Below are 19,268 nucleotides of genomic sequence, written 5' to 3' on the forward strand. Positions count from 1 at the left end.
GCCTTTGCCGGGAACTCGCGAGAATCCCGCCGTCTTGGGCCGGCCTCGGGGGTCGCTCCCTGCGGGAAGGGATCGCCCGGGGCTCGGAGGGGACGGGCAGGATCCGAGGGCGGTGCGATCCCCACCCGGGGCGGTCCCAGCCCCGCCCTGGTCCCGCCCCGTCGCCCCACCGGGCTGGAGAACCGCGGGGAGGGGGAAGAGGAGGAGGGGAGAGGGAGGGAAGAAAGGAAATAAGTAAGGAAGGAGAGAAAGAGGGAGGAAGGTGAGGTGTTGTCGCCGTTGGCTCACCGCTCCGCGCTCTGCAGCCGGTGCGGAGGAGGGGACAGCCCCCGTCAGGCGTCCCGGCATGCTGAAAGTCACCATGCCCTCCTCATCCTCCTCGTCCTCCTCGTCCTCGTCCTCCGGCTCCTCGGCCGGCGGCCGCCCCGGCTCCGCCGCGCCCGACTACTGGATCGATGGCTCCAACAAGGACACCCTGGCTCACTATTTCGAGCTGGAGTCCGAGCTGGGACGGTGAGGCGTCGCCGGGGGGAGCGGGGATGACGGGGGTGGGTCTCGCTCCCCGTCGCTATGGCGAGAGCGGCAAAACTTTGGTTTTCGTGAGCGGCAGCGCAGGAGCAAGCGGGATTTCGCGGCGTGTGGGCTTTCGAAGAAAAATTGCAGCCCTCCTCCCACTCCCGGGAGCCAAGCCGTGCAAATTCCCTGAAGCAGGGAGTGATTTATAGGTCAAGGCATGGGTCCGTCTGGGTGGACGCTGACCGGAGTGGGAAGCTTTTCGTTATTCAGGGCACCTGTGTGGGCTGGCAGCATCCAGTCACCGCACGGTGTGGGATAGAGAGTGGGCATCACTTGGAGAGCACCGAAACGCCACCTTTTCACAGCATCCCTTCATCCCAAACCTGCTGTCGTTCTGTCGCCATTATCGGCACCGGTAGACCCTGCGCTGACAAAACTCCCACCCAAAACAAGAGTCCCTGGATAGGCCCAGCAGAGCCCTCCCTTTGGAGCACGGTGCAGGTGAATGAGCTGGTACATCTTCATTCATTAATTTTATGCTACTGCCCTGGTAATGATCCTGCCCAGCAACTTAAAGGTCCCATATCTTCATGTTTTTTTTGAAAACTGAAGTCTGCTGTAAAATGCTGTAGTTAGTGTGCAATTTTTGCCCTCTAAATGCAGTTGTTGGTACATGTTGAATTTGTGGATAGAAAATAATGTGTGAAAAGGGAAAATTACAGCTATTTTTAAGGGTTCATAGCACTTGACTTAAATATCCAAGTCAGTAGGTAGCAAATAGCAATTGTTAATTTTGCTGATTGTTAATTTTGCCAATTTAATATCAAGATCCTGCATTACTATGGGAAACGTGCAGATAATAACATGGTTGCCTTGGTATATTATTTTTTCAGAAAGGGCATGCAATGAAAGTTATTCCTAAAAAGCATATCTGTGCTTGCTGTACTGCATCTAATAGGCGCAGGAAAGGTGGTAGAAATACAATGTAGTATCATTCTTGGCTTGCTGGCCAGGTCTTAAGCACCTGCTGCTACTTTTTTTGCTACTATTGCTACTATTCCCATTTAAATAGGTATAGTTTTATGTTTGCTTACCACATTTATACTTGACTTCACTGTACACCTATGCAGAAGCATTAAAATGTAAAGCAGGAAATCTAAAGCCAGCACTCAGTTTTGTGTCCAAAATTGATAATAATAATAAAAAAAAGAAATAAAAGGAAAAAAGTATGCTGCTGAATTACAGCAGTTGATACCACTCTGTCACCTGGATTAGTACTGTTCTGTGCGGTCTGTCTAGAATCCTCTCACCATATGTGATAGTGACAGTGGGCTTTACCTAAGAGTAATCTGTATTGGTGATACATCCTGGGTTTATTGTGTAGCTTAGGAAGGGGTTTTAAAGTGTGAACTCTTCAGTCTGAGGAAGGAGGAATGAATGCTTATAAAAGTATTACAGTAAGGCTGAGGTGCAGTGGATTTTTCTACTTTGCAAGGTAAGACAGATGCTGAAACACTTAACAAAAGGCTTGAATGTGGAAGATAACCACACCCAACTCGTGTAGGGATGTGAGCTACGAGATCTGCACTGCTGCTGGATAGAACTAGGAAATAGATTTAGAACAAAAGCAGAGAGAATACAGGAGATAACCACCACCTTAATTGAAGACTAAGAGGTAGGGAAGGGAGAGAAAAGAACTTGGAGGGGTACATGATCTGAGGGAAAATTGCTCTAACAAGTTTGGCAGTGAGCTCTCAGTCCTTAGGTCCCAAGGCTGGCTTTGAGATCTTTTCAGAGCCAGCATCCAGAGTGCTGATGATTATCTCAGACCCCCTCTGACAGGTGTACCTTGGCAAATCTATAAGGGAGACTCAACAATCCCTCTTGGTTCCTAAGTGTAATATAAAAGTGTATTGTTTTGTCTTGGTAACCCTGTCTCCAACCTTCTAGTTTTGGAGATAATTTCAATTGTATACACAAAAAAAACTCCTTGCTTAGGCTAGTGGTGGTGAAAGTATATCAGGTGAGGCTGAAATTATGGGTATGTGATCCCTTTAGATGCAGTAAATAAAAATAATATACTAAAATAACCAACAGGAAACACTGTCCTACAATATCTTTAACAAATACAGGATGTCTTTTGTCACACTGCAAAGACCTGCATTTGGACACCTGTGGCCAAGCATGGGAATTCCCCTTTGGAAGGAGTGCCCTTTGTGCAAAGTGTGCTTGGCAGATCCCTAAACCATAGTATTCAATAATTCTTGCTTGCGTGACCAACTAAGGAGTAGTGGAAGAAGAGGTGGAAGATCCTGCTAGGAAAAATAATAAATGCCTGAAAGCTTGCGTAGGTGTAAACAGTTGTCTTTAAGCAGTGGACTTTCACAGGAATCAGTTCAGGTGTATGTGCTGCTCAATATACTCCATAAATGAAGGGGTTGAACAGTAATATTTGCTGGTCTTTGCAAATTGTCAAGGGTTTAAAAGACAGCATTGCCTACGAAGAATTGCAGAAAGACCTTATTGGACTGTTAGGGCATTTAAATGGTGGATGAAATTCAATTTAGATAAATAAAGAGGTTGTGCAGGAGAAACCATTTTGTTGTTTTCTCTCATTAGTAAATCGTATTGTGAGGTTAAGACAGACATATCTGGAGATGTGTGGCATGGATGGAACACCTTGTTAAAAGAGCTTGATCACTTGTTTTATTTTTTTTAATGCAAGCTCTGTGGGGTGTCTAATAAAAAATGGGTTATCAAGTCAAAAATGAGTGACAGGAGGTAAGGCCATGTCAGCACAGTGTGTCATTAAGGAGTGGAAGTCCTAGCCACTGGACACTATGGATGCTAAAAGCTTATGTGGACTTCATGGGCAACAAGGCAAGTTTACATGCAGGAAATCCACTAAGATTGATCAAACATGAAGATACTACTGAACTGTAAGCTGTTGAGTGTTATGAGGGTATTCTTTGACAGTGATGACAGGGGTTTGCCCTATTTCTACATTCTTCTTGAAGTGTCTGTGTTTGGCCACTGTTAGAGACAGTACTCTGGGCTAGACCAGCTTTTATTCTCATTCTTTTATTCTGTTTTTAGGTTCTACTAGTGCCTGGCTAGTTCATCTTCATTTTAGTCCATTTCTTACAAGGGTTTTTGTGTATAACTGGAGTTCAAAATGCTGTAAAGATGGAATTTTGTGTTTTGTTTTACAAAAAGTCTTTTTTTGACAAGTTGCAACATTGGTCTATTGTAGAGTTTGGAATTCTGTTCTGTGTGTATTTCATCTAAAAGCTTATTTTCCACACTTCCTTGGAAAAAGATTCTGAAAATTTTGTATTCTAAACTTGTATTTTCTTTAAAAACTAAACCCTTTTGCTAGTCTTACGTTACCCATGCTGTATCTTCTTGTTCAGAGTTTCTGAATTCAGGATTAGTCTGAATATGGTATTTGAGTGAAGAGGAAGTTCAGTTATGATTTTTTTGATACTTAGCAATATGGCAAAAAAAAAAAGGAATTTCTCCTTGTTGGGATTTTAGGTATGGAATTTTACTTAGCATGCACCCTCTTTGCCTAACTAACTACATAAGTATTTGAGTATTGCAGATCTGGTACATGGCCAAAGGCAGATGAAAGTATTTCCAATCAAATCCTTAGGGCTTTCTTTAAATATCAAAGGTTAAACTAATAACAATTAAAAAGAAACTGAAACAAAAACCTAACAGAAGTCGCAGGCACTTTTCTTCTTGTAAGAATGGTAAATCTTCCAAGGTTACCTTTTCCTGCATGGGCAGTGTTTCAGCTGTGTGATCCTTGTTGAAGACATGAAAGGTACTCAGTACTTGGCAACTTAACCTTAAACTGACAGTGTGAGCTGAATCATAGGTGGTTTATGTCCTTGAGTTTTTAGCATAGAGAGAGTTTAAATTCAATGTGTGGCTTGAACTCAAGATTTCAGTGTACCAAGTGACGTCTTACTCTGCCAGTCCTGTTTATCAGAGCTGTCATCCTGGCATCTACTTTTGTAATGGCAGTAGTAGATGAATTCAGCTAATTCTTTGTTAGCTGATTTAAACTAGCAAAGCTAAAACTTGGTTGTTAAGCTGATAAAAGCATTATAGAAATGGATTGGGTTTGCACTTGATGCTTTGAAGTTCAAACAGTTTTTGCTTTGAAAGCATGCCAACTCTTTTCTCCTCCATTTCTTCATTAAAAAAGACAAAGGTTTCTTTTTCTGTTCATCTCAAGAGTCATTTGTTTTATAGACTGTTTGCCATGTTTATTTTGAAAATCACTTGCTCCTATTGCTTTGGTGTGCATTTAAAGCAGGTCTGTCCTGCCTTCAATAGCACTTTAGCTTCCTTGCTTGGGACTTTTTGCACTGGACTTTCCAAAGTGATGCAAGCATGCAACTGACAGTACATGGTGCTAGTGCTTAGCTGGATCAGGATGAGAATTATCTTTGAGCAGAAACTGCCTGTGTGGATTTGCCTGTTTTCCAGATGACATTCTGCCAGTAATGGCAACTTGCTTGCTACCTTCACACCTTCAGGCAAGCACCAAGAATTTTCATTCAGGCAGTTCCTGCCCATAGGAAAGGTTTTTGGAGAGGCGTGTCTGAGGCCTCATTTGGGAATGTTGTGGTGGGTACATTGGACTTTGCTTTGAGGTAGGAAAATAGGAGATAGAGAGGGCCTTTTGGTGCTGGTAAAGGTGTCAGATGGATGTGAAGAATGGTGACCTTCATGCATGGTACGAGCTGGCTAGCCTAGTTGAAGATTTTCACTTCCTTTTTTCATCTTGAAGGGTTTCTGTCCACCTCATCTTTCCCCTTGAAAAATGTCCTAAGCATTTGACTGCAGACTCTTCTATGGTGAACCTGTGCTTTGCTCCTTTTACTGAAGCAGTGCTGTCGTGGAAAAGACAATTCAATGTTAAATTGTCCAGAAAGAGGATGTCAGATTTTTGTTAACCAAGGCACTCCTCAAAGAAGGGGGGAAGTCAGTCCTTATCAAAATGCATGTTGATCTACCAAGAGTCATAAATGAGAATTAGTATCAAGCAGTCAATACTTTCTGTGGAAGCTCTATAGCTTCTTAACCCAGTGTTCTGGATGAAATTCCTCACCTAGGTACCAGAAATGAGAACTTGCAGTGAATAGCCCAGGTTTTGACAATTAAAGTTCTTTGCTCAGTACAGGGAGCAGGTTTTTTTCAGTTTTGTTTGGTTCGTTTCAACAACTGGTTGACTTAGAATTAAAAAGCTGTGTTGAAAAAATCAAGAAAATAAAAGTTACTCTACCATTCTATAAATAAAAACCATTTGAGAGTAGGCATACCATTTCAAATGAGGGTCTCTAATCATGGAGAGGAAATGGGCTATTAGATTTTTTGAACCTTGCCATGGGAGATTTTTATTGACTGTTGTCCAAATGCCTGTCTTAGGCACCAAGTTACTTGTCTAAACATTATCTCTCTCTGCATGCTTATTAGATAGAAAAGTGGAAGGCTTTTTTTGAGTATTTGATGGCACAGCTGACATTCTGTTCTTTTTGGTAAGTAAGTTTTAAGTTTTACAGACAATTGTTCAAACCCCTTTATAGTTGGGATTTGTGGCAAAACCATTGTTCTGCTGCAGCCAGGAGTTTTGCATCGAACTGCAAACTCAACGCCTGCTTCACTATATCTCAGAAAACAGATGGTAAAATGTGCAATGGCTTATAGGTGTATTTGATTCCTGTTAATACTGTAACTGAGGCATTTTCTCCATCATGACGGAAAATGGGTTTGTTGATTCAGTCAGCTGTGGACAAAGTGATTGAATTACAATTCTTATGGACAGTCATGTCAGAGAAGCCAACACTGTTGTAGTGCTTTCTTTCAGATACATATTAATATTGTTTCTGTGGAGCAAACTGCCCTGCTACTTCTATAAATACACAGATCGCTTGTTTTTTAGTACAATCAGTAATAACAGTGTGACCCTACCTCATGTACTGTGTGCAGCTTTGTGTGTCTCAATACAAGTATAACATGAAATGGTGGGAGTGTGTCCAGAGAAGGGAGACCAAGATGGTGAAATATCTTAAGGGCAAGACTTACAAGGTCACTGGGTTTCTTTACCTTGGAGAAGGCTGAGGGTGACCCCATCACTGTCTACAGCTTCTTCAATAGGGGCAGTGTCTGGGGAGGTGCTTATGTCATCTCTCTGGTGACCAGTGACAGGACATGAGGAAAGGGAATGAAACTGTGTCAGGGAAAGTTCAGGCTGGACAGTAGGAAAAGGTTTTCCACTGAGAGGGTGGTCAGTCGCTTGAACGGGCTCCCCACAGCACCAATCCTGTCAGAGTTCAAGGAGCATCTGTACTTACTCATATGATTTAGTGTTAGACATCTCCGTACCGAGGAGGGACTTGGACTCAAGATATTCTATGACCTAAATAATAATTTTTTATATAAAAAATAGTTTGAAACAAACTTTTCTTCTAAATATGAACTTTAATAAACTACTGCTAATGGCATGTATTTGCATGTTTCCAATTCTAGAAGCACTGAGATTTTATTTGTATTGCACCAATCCTGTTTTTAAAAGGCAGGTTTTGGGTGCACAAGTTTTAATTTGCATTGGGAGTGACTTCTGTGAGATAAATGCCCCAACTATCCACTCTTGCTGTGCTTTGCATTGCATTGGGGTTGTTTTTGGATCACACAGAGCAGACTGAATGTAGCTGAACCAGAAGATGCTGTTCACGAGCATTTGATCCAATGTAACCTTTTGTGAACTGTCAGTTTACAAGACCAGATCAGTACTCATCTGATGCAAAGCACCCAGAAATTTTGTGTGTTGATACCAGTGCACTGCCACTCTCTGTAACGCTGCTGTGCTCTTAATGCACTGAATTACTTGCTAGTGCATGCCTTGATTATGTGTCCTATTGCTGCTGTATTTAAATGTAACTCCGGTTATTTCGTAAGTTGATTAATAGGATGCTTGTGATGTGCAATCAGTATAATGCAGAGGTCAATGTCAATCTGCTGAAGTTTTAATTAACTCAGAAGCCAAAGGGAGTATCCATCATATAAATCAAAATTCAGTACTCAGGGTGGGCAGTGTACTCTTTCTAGTTTGTACGCTTAATGCATTGTTATGTCAATTAAGTGAGCCATTACCTTTTTTTCTATAAAGGGAGTCCTGGAGCAGTTTTGGATATCTGGAATGAATAGGTGATCATCCTTTGTAATCCTAACAGGTTTCTCATACTTGAAAAAGAGTTATTAGTAATTAAAATTCTATTAGAGAATGGTTATTTCTGTATTTTTTCCTTTATTTCTTTATTTTTGTCTGTCAGCCAATATGTATTTATGCCATTGGTTTTGATGATATTTTTTAATTTTAAAATTTGTATTTCTAATGGAAAAAATGAACAGCTCTTGAATTAAGTACTCTTAGGAGTGCTTAAAAGTTTTTTACACAGATTGGTTTTAGGAGTGGGAAGAAATCGTATAATTTGTGTTAATAAGAGAATTGCCATGCTTGAAAAACATTGTAGTATTCTGCAAGAGGTTAGATGTAACAAAGTCATTATAAGATTCTCTCTGTAACATTCTAAAATAATGTCTTGAGTTGGAGTGGACCCACAAGGATCATCTAAGTCCAGAAAGTACATCTGAAATTGAATAAGTATTTTCAATTGCAGTTGAAAGGATTTCCATTGGCGTGATTGTGTAACAACAGGATTCTGGGTGGAGGGAAGATAAATTTACTGAAGCCCTGTGGTATGAGATGCATTATGTGTTCATTCATTCCGCTGTGTCTTTTGGTGTGTGTCCAAGTGTGTGTAGTATTGTGTAAGGGATTGTGATGGACACAGTGTCATAGGCAGAATTCTACCAGTAACAGATGTTTAAATGCTGTCTCAGATAGTAAATAGCCACATTTAAACAGACCACCAATTATGCATGGTCGTCAGTGAAAAAAATACCCAGCAGTTTTCAGTAGCATGTGCCCCATCTGTGGAAGTTCAAGCACTTGCTAGGAAGGGATAACTATCCTCTTCAGTCACTCAGACCAAAGAAGTTTATCTTCCTGAATATTGTCTGAAAAGTTCAATCAGGAAATTAAAAAAAAAATAGTCATTCCCAATGCTAATTTTGTTTGTAGTACAACCAATTGAGCCAGCCTTATTGCAGTAAACTTGAACAATTCTTCTGTGGTCTTCTGCTAGCCAGAAGGTTGGCTCAGTTGTTGGAAAGCAATCTTCTGACACTGCACATTGTGTGGAAAAAATCTGCAAAGGTTTGAATATTATCTTCATCTATATATGTACAATATGAATGAACCATTAGTAGGAGTTAAGATTGTATAAAAAGAAAGAACATGTACTTCCTTGTGCTTTCACAATGAAGCAGAATTTAAACATAGAAACTTGCATATTTATTTACTCTTTACTTCTCCATTCAGGCATTCTTACCATGCCTCCTCTATTCACAATGAGCAGACCTTTATTATCTGAACAGTCAGTAATTTCATAAGGAATGTTCTTGCTACAATACAAAAGAGAGAAAGGATAACCCGATTCTGTTTATTTCCAAATGGTGATGTTGTTTTTCATTCTTGGTTTATCTGATGTCTTCTCTGATATTTATAATTTCTGTACCTCTGCCATTAAAAAAAAACCTTAAAAACTATACTTCTCTCTAACTTATGAGAATTTTTTTCTCCTTGTTGGTTTCTAAGATTTGTTATGATGATGCAATGGGAAAGATCATTGAGAATGAGCTGTGCAAACCATTTTCAAGTGTGAGGTTTTTGTTCAACATATATGTTGTATATGCTCAATAACATAGACTATATAATGTTTAAAACAGAAAGAGGATAAGTGGTGGATATAAGCCCTTGCAAATGTTTCTTTTGGTTATAGAATGAATTGAAAAATGGTGTCATTGCTGTCATAGGTTACTGTCAGTTAAAAGACATGAACAATTGGAGACCATCAATATTTGCATCTGTTGCTCTGAGAATAGGTTGATGAGGTGTTATTGCACTCCTTGTAAAGTAATTCTAAGCTAGGAGACTGTGCAAGTATGTGACTTTGCAAGCGACCATTCAATCTGTAGCAAGTAAAGCTTTTGTTCCTTTGAGTTTAATCTTCAGGGAACAGAAGGTAAGAAATTACTTGGGTGCGAACCACCAAATTTCATGTTTGGAATTGGGTACTAATTCTGACACAGATAATCACCTGAGAACAACATAATGCTGTAGACTATAAGCTGACTTCCTGTTATTTATGTGATTATCTGTGCTAGAGCTCAAGATTCATAAACTATAAAAGAAAAGAAGGAAATGGGAACCCCACTGAGGAAAAAAAAATAAATTACAAAACATGCTGCCCTTTGACAGTTTGCTATCTATTTATCATGGCATTTTGTGGGGGGATAAGGGGTAAAAGCAAGTCCAAGATTAATAATACACAGCCTTAGAAACAAAACATTAAATTTTATGCCCTTCAGCAAATGTATAGTCTGTGTTCTGATGCATACTGTGAGCATCCATATGCCACAGATAAGATGCCAGAACTGCAATTTTACCTCAGAACTGATGTCATCTCTGCAGTCCTTTTCCCCAAACCCTCCTCACTAGAAATATGTGATGCATCTCTCCTCTGGCCTGTCCTCAGACACCGTGAGACAAAAAGCACTTGTTTGGATTTAGGGAATAGATACTATTCTAAAATAGGATCATGTCATCATCCTTGTTCCCCTCCCCACCTTCCCCTGCAATAACTTTTCCTTCTTGCAAATATTCATATTTTCTTCCCAATTCAGGTGTTTTTGAGCACATAAATATATTTACTTATTTTCAGTTTTGATCTTTAAAGCATATCCATGTCTACCAGGTTCACAGCTTTTGGATACTGATGCTACATCTTAAAATACTGACTTGAGTGTGGTTTTATTAATGAAGATGACCTTGATTGCTCCACAGACTTTAGCAGAACTGAATACTGCATAAACAAAAACATTCTACAAATTTCTTGTACTGAGGCAGCACAGCATCATGTGACTGAAAGGGTCAATCAATCAGATCAGTTGCCATAAGTAGAATTGCTTGTTGACATTTTCTCATTTAATAAAAAATTCAAACGTTGACATCAGTAGATAACAAATTTACATAAATAATTTGGGATTAACTCAGAAATGAAATGCAGGAATTCCAATTTAATCTAAATTAATTACTTTCAATCAACCACTTTGCAGTCATGAATGAATGGAAATAAAAAAAATGTGAGATGTTAATGAATATCCTTGGAACAAAAAGTCTGGTATTATCTTGAAGTATTTCTGAAATAATGCTCATATTGATTTTCTTTAAATAGTTCTAACAGAGGCACACTGACAGTGCCAAAGAATGTGGTATGTGATTTTATTTTGTGTTTAGCTGAAAAAAATTAATACTGTGTTGAAACGATTGGAATTTTTTTACAATTCTGTGGAAGGCTGACCATAAATTGTGCAGCTTTCAACTGATAATGAGACCTTCTAGCTATTATGTTCTTTAATGATCAGTTGTTTGAATTTTATTCAGATTTGAGGATGTACCTCTTTCATATTCTCTCTATATACAAGATAGTGTGCACAGTTCTATGATTTATTAGATGTTCTGCACCAGCCTAATGTTGTGTACCAATGAGAGTATTTTAAGAACATGTTTTGAACCAGAAAAATTTTCAATTCTTTTGGCACACATTGATATATCTATATCAATATATATATACATAGAGAGAGAGAGATATCCGTAGATTTATGTCTATGTGTGTATATATATATAAAATCTGGTGGTATTATGTACTTTTATACTTTTGCAGAGAAAATGGATGTTTTGGCAAGGCTAATAAGGCCTTGAGATAATCTGCCATTAATGAGTAATGACTTTTTATATTTTTTTTTTAGGCTATTGACAGATTTTCTGGATTAATGGACCACAGTTTTGATTGGTGTACAGGGTTTTACAGATGTTTGTTTTTGTGATGGAGAACATGTGTTTGTGAGCTTCCCTTGTTGTGCATTAATGATTTGATAAAACTGAACACAAAAGGTGCTGAGAACTCTGACATGATTATTATCATGATTTAAGTTCAGAGAGCTGGACATGACCTGACCTGCTTCATTGGATGCCCCCCACCCTGCCTTATGCTGTAGGTGTAGTGAGCGATCCATCTCTCTACATTCTCTTCAAACCCTTGTGATTTTCCTCTGACGGGCTCAGTAGAATTGAAAAGAGAAGGGCTGAAAAGCTGGCTCTGTAATGGGAAGCAACACTTCAAGATGTAGTTACTGATGATCCTTTAGGAAGTGACTAATGATTTGTTTAATGACTTTAATGACGTGATCAGATGAAGAAACATAATAAAGGTGTTTTTTTAATTCTTCCCTGTGCCCTTCCTTTTCTTACCCTAGGATTCCTTGCAATTTTTTCAAGGTAGGCTGCAAATACTTGTGGAGCACACAGTTCACTGGTCTGTTAATTAGCTGGCAGAGGATTAACTTGAGTTGAAAGAGGAAGGCAAATTCTAGTCTTAACAAAAATACTTATAGGGCAGCAACTAACTGGTAATAGTTAAAATTAATAGTTGATAAATGCTAAGTAAGATCAGTAATCAGTTCCAGATGGGGTCACTGTGTAATGGAAAATCTGCAATGAAAGAGACCCTAAAACTCACTAGCAAGTTTTTTGCTCTCGTAGAAGTGAAATCCATCTCTCTATGACCTACATAATAAACACTCACATAAGTTATGTTTTGAGTTTAAATTCAAATCCCATCTGTATGCATAATTCATACATAGGTATTCAAAAGTAGGTGGAGCAGGAATAAAACTGAGTGAAAAAGGCAGTTTTATTCATTACTATAAAAAGTTGTTCACACCGTTAGTTTAATTAGCAGTAGCATAAAGAGAATAATCTTTTGTTTTCAGAGGATCGTTAATTTCAAATGAGAAAAAACCCCAAACCACCTTCTCCTCAGTATCTATTTGACCATTTGAATATTCAGCCTCTCTAGCTGAAGTACATTAGCTCATGTTACTGCATAATGATTTCAGGTGGTTTAATCTTTGTAACGAATGTGGATAGAGCCTTTCCCAAATCTTCATTCGCGAAGCCTAGACATGATGATGATGATGGTTTAATCTATACTAGGCTATTTTTATTGTTCTTGCCAAATTCATATCTTGGAGAAAAAAATCAAAAGCAAAATATTTTAACCTCTTCACATGCTTTTCCTACATGACTTCACAAATGTCATTTGTGATGGAAAATTCATATTAGATGTATTTCCCTTGGAAATGACTGTCTAAATTAGAACTATTGAAATTTATTCTTTACATAAATAGCCCTACAAATCTTACTTTCTTTTTCCTGTCAGTTCCTATTCTGTGAACTGGTTATGTTTGCTATTTCTGAGTTAATGCAATAAATATATATCAGATAGCCTGCTTAAATAGTTTGCCATGGTGCTTCTTATGAACCATGTGTCTTAACTGTATCAAATACCTAGTAAGACCATTTTATTTTGTTTTTTCTCTAGTCACAGTTGAAATAAAATAATAATGATGTGTTAGTTGCCAAAATGACATGTGGCTATTAGAAGACTATATTTAATTCTTTAGAATCATACCTGTTAAAGTTTGTTTTATCCATATATTTTTATCTGAGTTAGTTGTCAGATTTGAGAAACTCCACAATTTTCATCCATGATAAATATTTTGTCATTTGTCTTTGTTTTGAGTTAGAATGCATAATTGAAGTACTGACACAATGTGGACAAGGGACAATTTCACAGCATGGAGTTTTTCAACAGTTCTGAAATGAAATTTACAACCCCTTTCACATTAATCTCTTGTATCGTGGTGCCTTATGAGAGTTTTGAGTCAGGTCCCTCTTCTAACTGTTTTCACCTTCTGTCTTTTGTTCCTGCTTGGACTGTGTTTGACGTGTTGCACTAAAAGTGGTGCAACTTTCATATGATTTATTTCCCTACCGAAACATAGGGAGATTGCAAAAGTTGTGTTTGCCTACTGTCTCCATTTATAAAATTCTCAGACTTTTCTAATAAGAACAATAAACATTATTGAATGGGCCATGATCACATTTGCCTTTTTCACAGCTGCTGTCTTGGTAGTTAGTGGCTGTTTCATTGTTTGTTGCCTTAACTGTATGTTTTCTATTTTCCTTCTCTGTTTACAATTGATGATGTTTTATAGCAGAGTTCTTGTTATTTGTCTGTAATGCATGACCGTATAGTTAATGCAGCTGAATTTTATCCCTTTTCTCTTGCTTCTGCTCCCCGGGTAGTAAATACAGGCTTTTTCTTTCTGATATTATGACTCTCTGCTGTACTGCCAATGCCTCCTCAGCTTTATCATCAGCAAACTGAATTAGCATACTCCAAAGCTTATGCCAAAGTCAATAATTAAAGTATTAAATAAGATTCATAACAAACCAAAGGAGTATTGCTCAAACATTCATGTCAGAAAAAAACTAAAAAAGCTGAAATAATGTGCAGTGTGTTTCTGGCAAGCTTTTGATGAATTTTCTTGAGAGGGAGAAAAAAAAAAATCTCTAAAACCAAATGGCTAATAAAGGTGTTCCCTTTTATGCCATTATCCCACTCAAATTGAAACTGAAAAAATCAAAATTCTTGCAGTATTACCTATACCAAGGATGAATCTCTTCCTTAATGTTCTTTTGGTGAGTCCTAGCTCCTTTAGCTAAGGGTGTCTGGGGCTGTTCTCACCTTCATTCCCCTGAGCTCCAAGTGCTTTCTGTGGAATGCACTCTTAAACACCTTTATGGAAAGAAGAAGAAATAGTCTCCACTGTATTTAATGGGTACAATTTCAGAAGCTGCAAAACTGGTCATTTAACACCTGTCTCCTTGCAATGAGTGCCAAATAATATAGGTGGTGTGCTAGTCAGAAAGCTGACAGAAATTTTGATGTTTCAGTAGAAGCAAGGGATTAGGTTTCAGTATGCAGATAGGTATCTTCCTTCTCCCACTTTTGTAATGTGGATTAAGTGTGTGCAAATGTAATGATTCCTGAATGTAGAAGGATTCAGCTCCAGTAACTCTGTCAAGCAAAAAAGAAAAGTAACATTTTTTTTTTTACATGGCACTTGAAAATTTCATGGGTCTGTGAGTTATGTGACTTGATTTGTTCTCATTTTTTATTCATCCAACATAATAGTTGCAGCTGTGAAAAATGACTGCAATGGCAACATAAAAGGCTTGTCTTCATACGTATTATGAAAAATCCCTTTTAAACTTACTCATCTGATAATATACTGTAGAGGAAGGAACTGGGTTTCTTTAATCCCAACAGATGGTGCTGGGAAAAGGTTATTGTAGTTCCCCAACAGAGGTCCACACCTGTGAGCTAGAATAATTCACTTAAATTTAAGGACTCTTCGTGCATGCAAAGGAGAAGTACCTTGACCATGATCACAGTAAAAGTTGTAATTTAGATGAAAGTATCTAACCATCTGTAGTTCTGTAACAGCCTTTTAAATATGAGCAAGACAGATGAGAAATGTGCCTAAAATTGGTATGTGATAATTTTGCATAAGAATCTGTACGACATGATTGCCCATGTTACCAGAAGCCACCTTGATGACATGAGAGAATTCTTCCCAGTTATCTTTAGAATAACTGCATTGATTTTTGGTGTCCTCTCACTGGTAGCATTGAGTTCAGTATTGATCTGTTGACATCACCAAAGGATCAACCAAATTCTCCTAGTCACATTCTTATCTCAAATTGAAATCAAATTCTCTTTGGGGGTTGATGTGCTCTCCTACATCCTTAATGCCTGGCTAGTGGAAAATGTACCTAAGTGCAGCTGTTGCTCTTGGAGATGAGTGTGTAATGCACTGGATACGTGTGTTATTGTGTTTAAAGGAATCTTAAATTCACCTTTTCAGTGAGAGTCAACTCTAATTATAATTCTGCTTGTGGAGATAATCTTGTTTGGAAACACTGTTTTCAGAACTTTCAGCCATTTCAGAATCTACAAACTAATGCATACATATGTTTGCAGTACAGTTTAAAATGAACTGGCCACCCTAAATTATTTGAGTCTTTTTAGTGTAAGAATGGTAGCGGTGGGTCAGATCAAAGGTCTATTTAGGCCAGTATCCTGTCTCCATCTGCAGAAAGCAGCACATACCTAGAAAGGAGTGTAAAAATATCTATCCTTAGATATGTGCCTAGAGTAGTCCCTCAGCCTTCAGAAGTCTGAAGCTAAATCTGAACCTTCAGCTCTGTTCCTCATATCAGAACAGTGAATTTGCATGCAGGGCTCAAGATGTAACACAGAATCACAGAATGGATGAAGTTGACGGGGACCTCTTAAGATCATCTAGTCCAACCTCCCTACTTAAGCATGGTCAGTTAGAGAAGGTTTCCCAGAAGGGTGTCCTACAGAGTTCTGAGTAGATGGAGATAAACTAGATGGAGATGTTCACACAATGCATTTATACGTAGGACAATGCTTAATACTTCTTAACAGTTGTTGGCATTTGAGTTGCTTTTTGTTGTTTGGTTTTTTTTTTTTACTGGTCACAGACTTGATGATTCATGTAACTTCTGTCTAGATCTCAAGATTTCCTTGGTTGTGATAATAGGCAATTTAGTCTGTTTAATACATGAAATTAGGATTGTGTTAGTAAATAGTAATTAGTAATTTTATCTTTATTTATATGGGATTTTATCTGCCGTTTAATACCCCATCACTGAATCTCAGTAAAATATTCTTGCAGTTGGGCAGAAACTTACTATTATGAAGAAATTTAATTATAAAAAATCCCAACCAACTAGTATCACCTCATTTCTTATCTCAGCTGACTCACTGGAACTCACCAGCTCTGGACCATTAGACTTACTGATGACCTCTCTACACTGTGAAAACTAAACTTTTATTCCTTCCTTGTTTTGTATGTCTTAACCAGCTACTAATTAATTGCTACCTACTGTGGCTTTCCCAAGAAACTAATTTAAGGGACCTTGTCAAGTAACTTTTGGAAATCCAAGTAGACTGATCAATCAAATTTACTTGCCAGATCTTTCAAAGAAGTTGTGTAGGTTTTGAGACATGGCTTCCCTCTACAGAGGCCACTAATTCTTCCCCAGGATATTATACGTATCCATATAATCCACAGGTCATAGGCTCAGAGCTTTAAATGACTTCAGCAATATAGAGCAGAAGTATAGTCTTCCAGTTCTCTCTGATAACCATTTTAAAAAAATTTTGTCACATTTGTTTTGTTCTAGTCTAAAAAGGCTAAGTAAGTGGTGTACAAGAGCCTTACTTACTGCCTTAACTTGAGCTGTTTCATTCTTGAGTTCAAGTTAGTCCTTGAACTTGGTCTCAGCCAGTACCCACAATTGGTCACTTTATCTGTTTTTCACGTAATGTCTTCTGCCTCTTCTCTCTCTCTTTGGGAGGTTTGAAGACTTCTTTTCCCCATTTGTCTTCTGAGTAAAGAAAGATTCTATCATTGGAAAACCTTCACTTTTTCAAAATCAGATTTATCACAGGCTGTTCAGTAGACACAAAATCTTAACAGAATTAACATTTTACAATCATGCCCCTGTTCACTGTATTTTGGCCATTCTGTGCTGCAGAACACTGAAGAGATTGCCTTCAGCACAGAATTTTTTTCATTCAATGAAAAACAGGTAAGAGGGTACTCTCCTACGCTTTGAGGCAAATGCCTGTTAATAGTAGATCTGAGGGAAGAAGCAGAAGCTGCTGTTCATTGCAGGATTTCATCCTACACTCATTTTGCTGTACTTTAGCCCAGTTTGGGTAAGGTGAAGGTCTTCACATATTTTAATGTCTTTTATGTCTGTCCACGTGCTCCTTTAATTTCTGCAAAGGAGAAATGTGCATGACTAGAGATAAGCTAAAATTTTGTGAAATTACTCTACATCTTATCCCCATGCAGTGACTAATCAGTTCACTTGCCTTTCTGATGAACTGTGCAAGGGAGAAACCATTTTGGGAAGTTGAGTGATAGAAGTTTGGTTCCTGCCTAACAGACAAATTGAGAAAACTTATTTGCTGTTATGGGCATAGTTTTTGATATAGAAATGAGGAATGAATATTATGGGTCTTTCATCAAATTACTGTTTTTCAGTTCTTCTGGAAATTAATTGTGTAACAAGTTGTTTGTACAGCTTGTAAGAGAAGTACATGTGGCTGAATGGCTGGAAAACATATTGTCATTCTTGGACAGTGAAATTGTGCCTAAATTACTGCCATTTAGCCTGACAAAGCTATATAAAGGTCTTTCGGTATCTACTAATCAGTAATCTGAAAGAGAGCTCCTGAAACAAGAGTCCTTTCTGTCAGTTTCCATCGTCTCAGCTTTCAACTGTGACCTGACATTACAGTATCTGTTTTGTTGTAGAAAAAACCCTCTGTTTTGTTTAACTGCTTGGAGGTAAAACAGGTAACAATGTTAACTGAAACTAAACCTGCTTAACATTGTCCCTGAAACAATAAGAGTTGAAGTTGTGAACACTCCGTAATTCACGTAACTACCTTAATTCATGTGTACATATATATGCAGGAGCAGGCAGGCACACCACAGATAGATGAGAATGCAACTGGCAAGCTTTTAATGGGTAATGACTTTTATGATTTCTTTTGTTGTCAAATGAATAGAAACCACTGATGAAGATGAAATGAGTGATAGGTACTTAGAAGCCTAATATAAGACTTATTTTTCTTTGGAAATGTTTATCCCAGCTTTGTATCAGTGATGGACAACATCGCATTCTGATTTAATGTAAAAAGTCTCTCCAAAGAGCATTGAAAGCTGTCAGTCATAATGGTACTTGAGGCCCAATAGAGATGGTAAATAGAGCATTTTAAGTTTTACTTGGATAGAATCATAAAGTTATTTAGGGTGGAAAAGAACCTTAAGATCACATCCTCCAACCATAAACCTAATCCTGCCACGTTCACCACCAAACCATGTCCTGAAGCACCACATCTCAAACTTCTGCCAGCAGCTGCTGTCCATTATCACTAATAAATGTCTAGCAGTAGCTACAGGTCGTTTGACAATTTCTCCTTTCTCCAGCTAAACTCTCTTTTTGTGCATCTTCTTGGGGTCACCCTTCTAATAACAGGACACAGGATAAAAATCCTCCTTTATTTCCCAGTTGCCACACTGGTTCTGTAAGCACTGCAAAGAGGAAAGCCTCTGTGAGAATATTCTTCCTTACTTTTAAGATTTTCAAAGAAAATGCAGAGAAGACTATTATCCTTGATTTTGCCTTTTTTACAGCCTTGATTTATGTTAGAGCTTTCTGTTGCTGGGAAGTAATACATTTTAATCTGATCTCTCAGTCATTCAGAAATGAACATTTTCATGGACTCCAAAACAGTTATTCATCTAAAATGAACTGATCTCAAAAATTTGAAGAGGAGACTGTAAAATGAAATGAGCATATTGTGTTGCTCAGAAACTGTTTATTGTGGAGTGTCTGATTTCATGGAGGGCTCTACCTTGAACTGGGACTCATATCAAAATTTGCCCTGCCATGTTGAGATAGTGACGTGCTATCCTGGCAATGATTTAAATTCAAAATCCAATGCAAAATACATGTTTTAAGTGCACCTTTCTTTCTTCCATAAAATTCTGATGTGCCAGATTCTCTACTGAAGCTGTTTAAAGTACCTTGACAGACT

The 19,268-nt window shown here is 38.2% G+C and overlaps 1 protein-coding gene across 1 annotated transcript in view; it reads left to right on the forward strand.

Annotated features, from left to right (window-relative positions):
• The first annotated feature begins 228 nt into the window (after positions 1 to 228).
• The window catches only part of CAMK4 (calcium/calmodulin dependent protein kinase IV), a 141,235-nt gene continuing 122,195 nt past the window's right edge, over positions 229 to 19,268 (forward strand). The window contains exon 1 of the mRNA XM_027671155.1: positions 229 to 513. Within this exon, the coding sequence (XP_027526956.1) occupies positions 347 to 513 (167 nt within the window). The 5' untranslated portion in view covers positions 229 to 346. The remainder of the gene's footprint in view (positions 514 to 19,268) is intronic.

The sequence above is a fragment of the Neopelma chrysocephalum genome, unplaced genomic scaffold (genome assembly GCF_003984885.1).
Source record: "Neopelma chrysocephalum unplaced genomic scaffold, ASM398488v2 Primary Assembly neopelma1_97034, whole genome shotgun sequence".
In the NCBI taxonomy this organism is placed as follows: domain Eukaryota; kingdom Metazoa; phylum Chordata; class Aves; order Passeriformes; family Pipridae; genus Neopelma; species Neopelma chrysocephalum.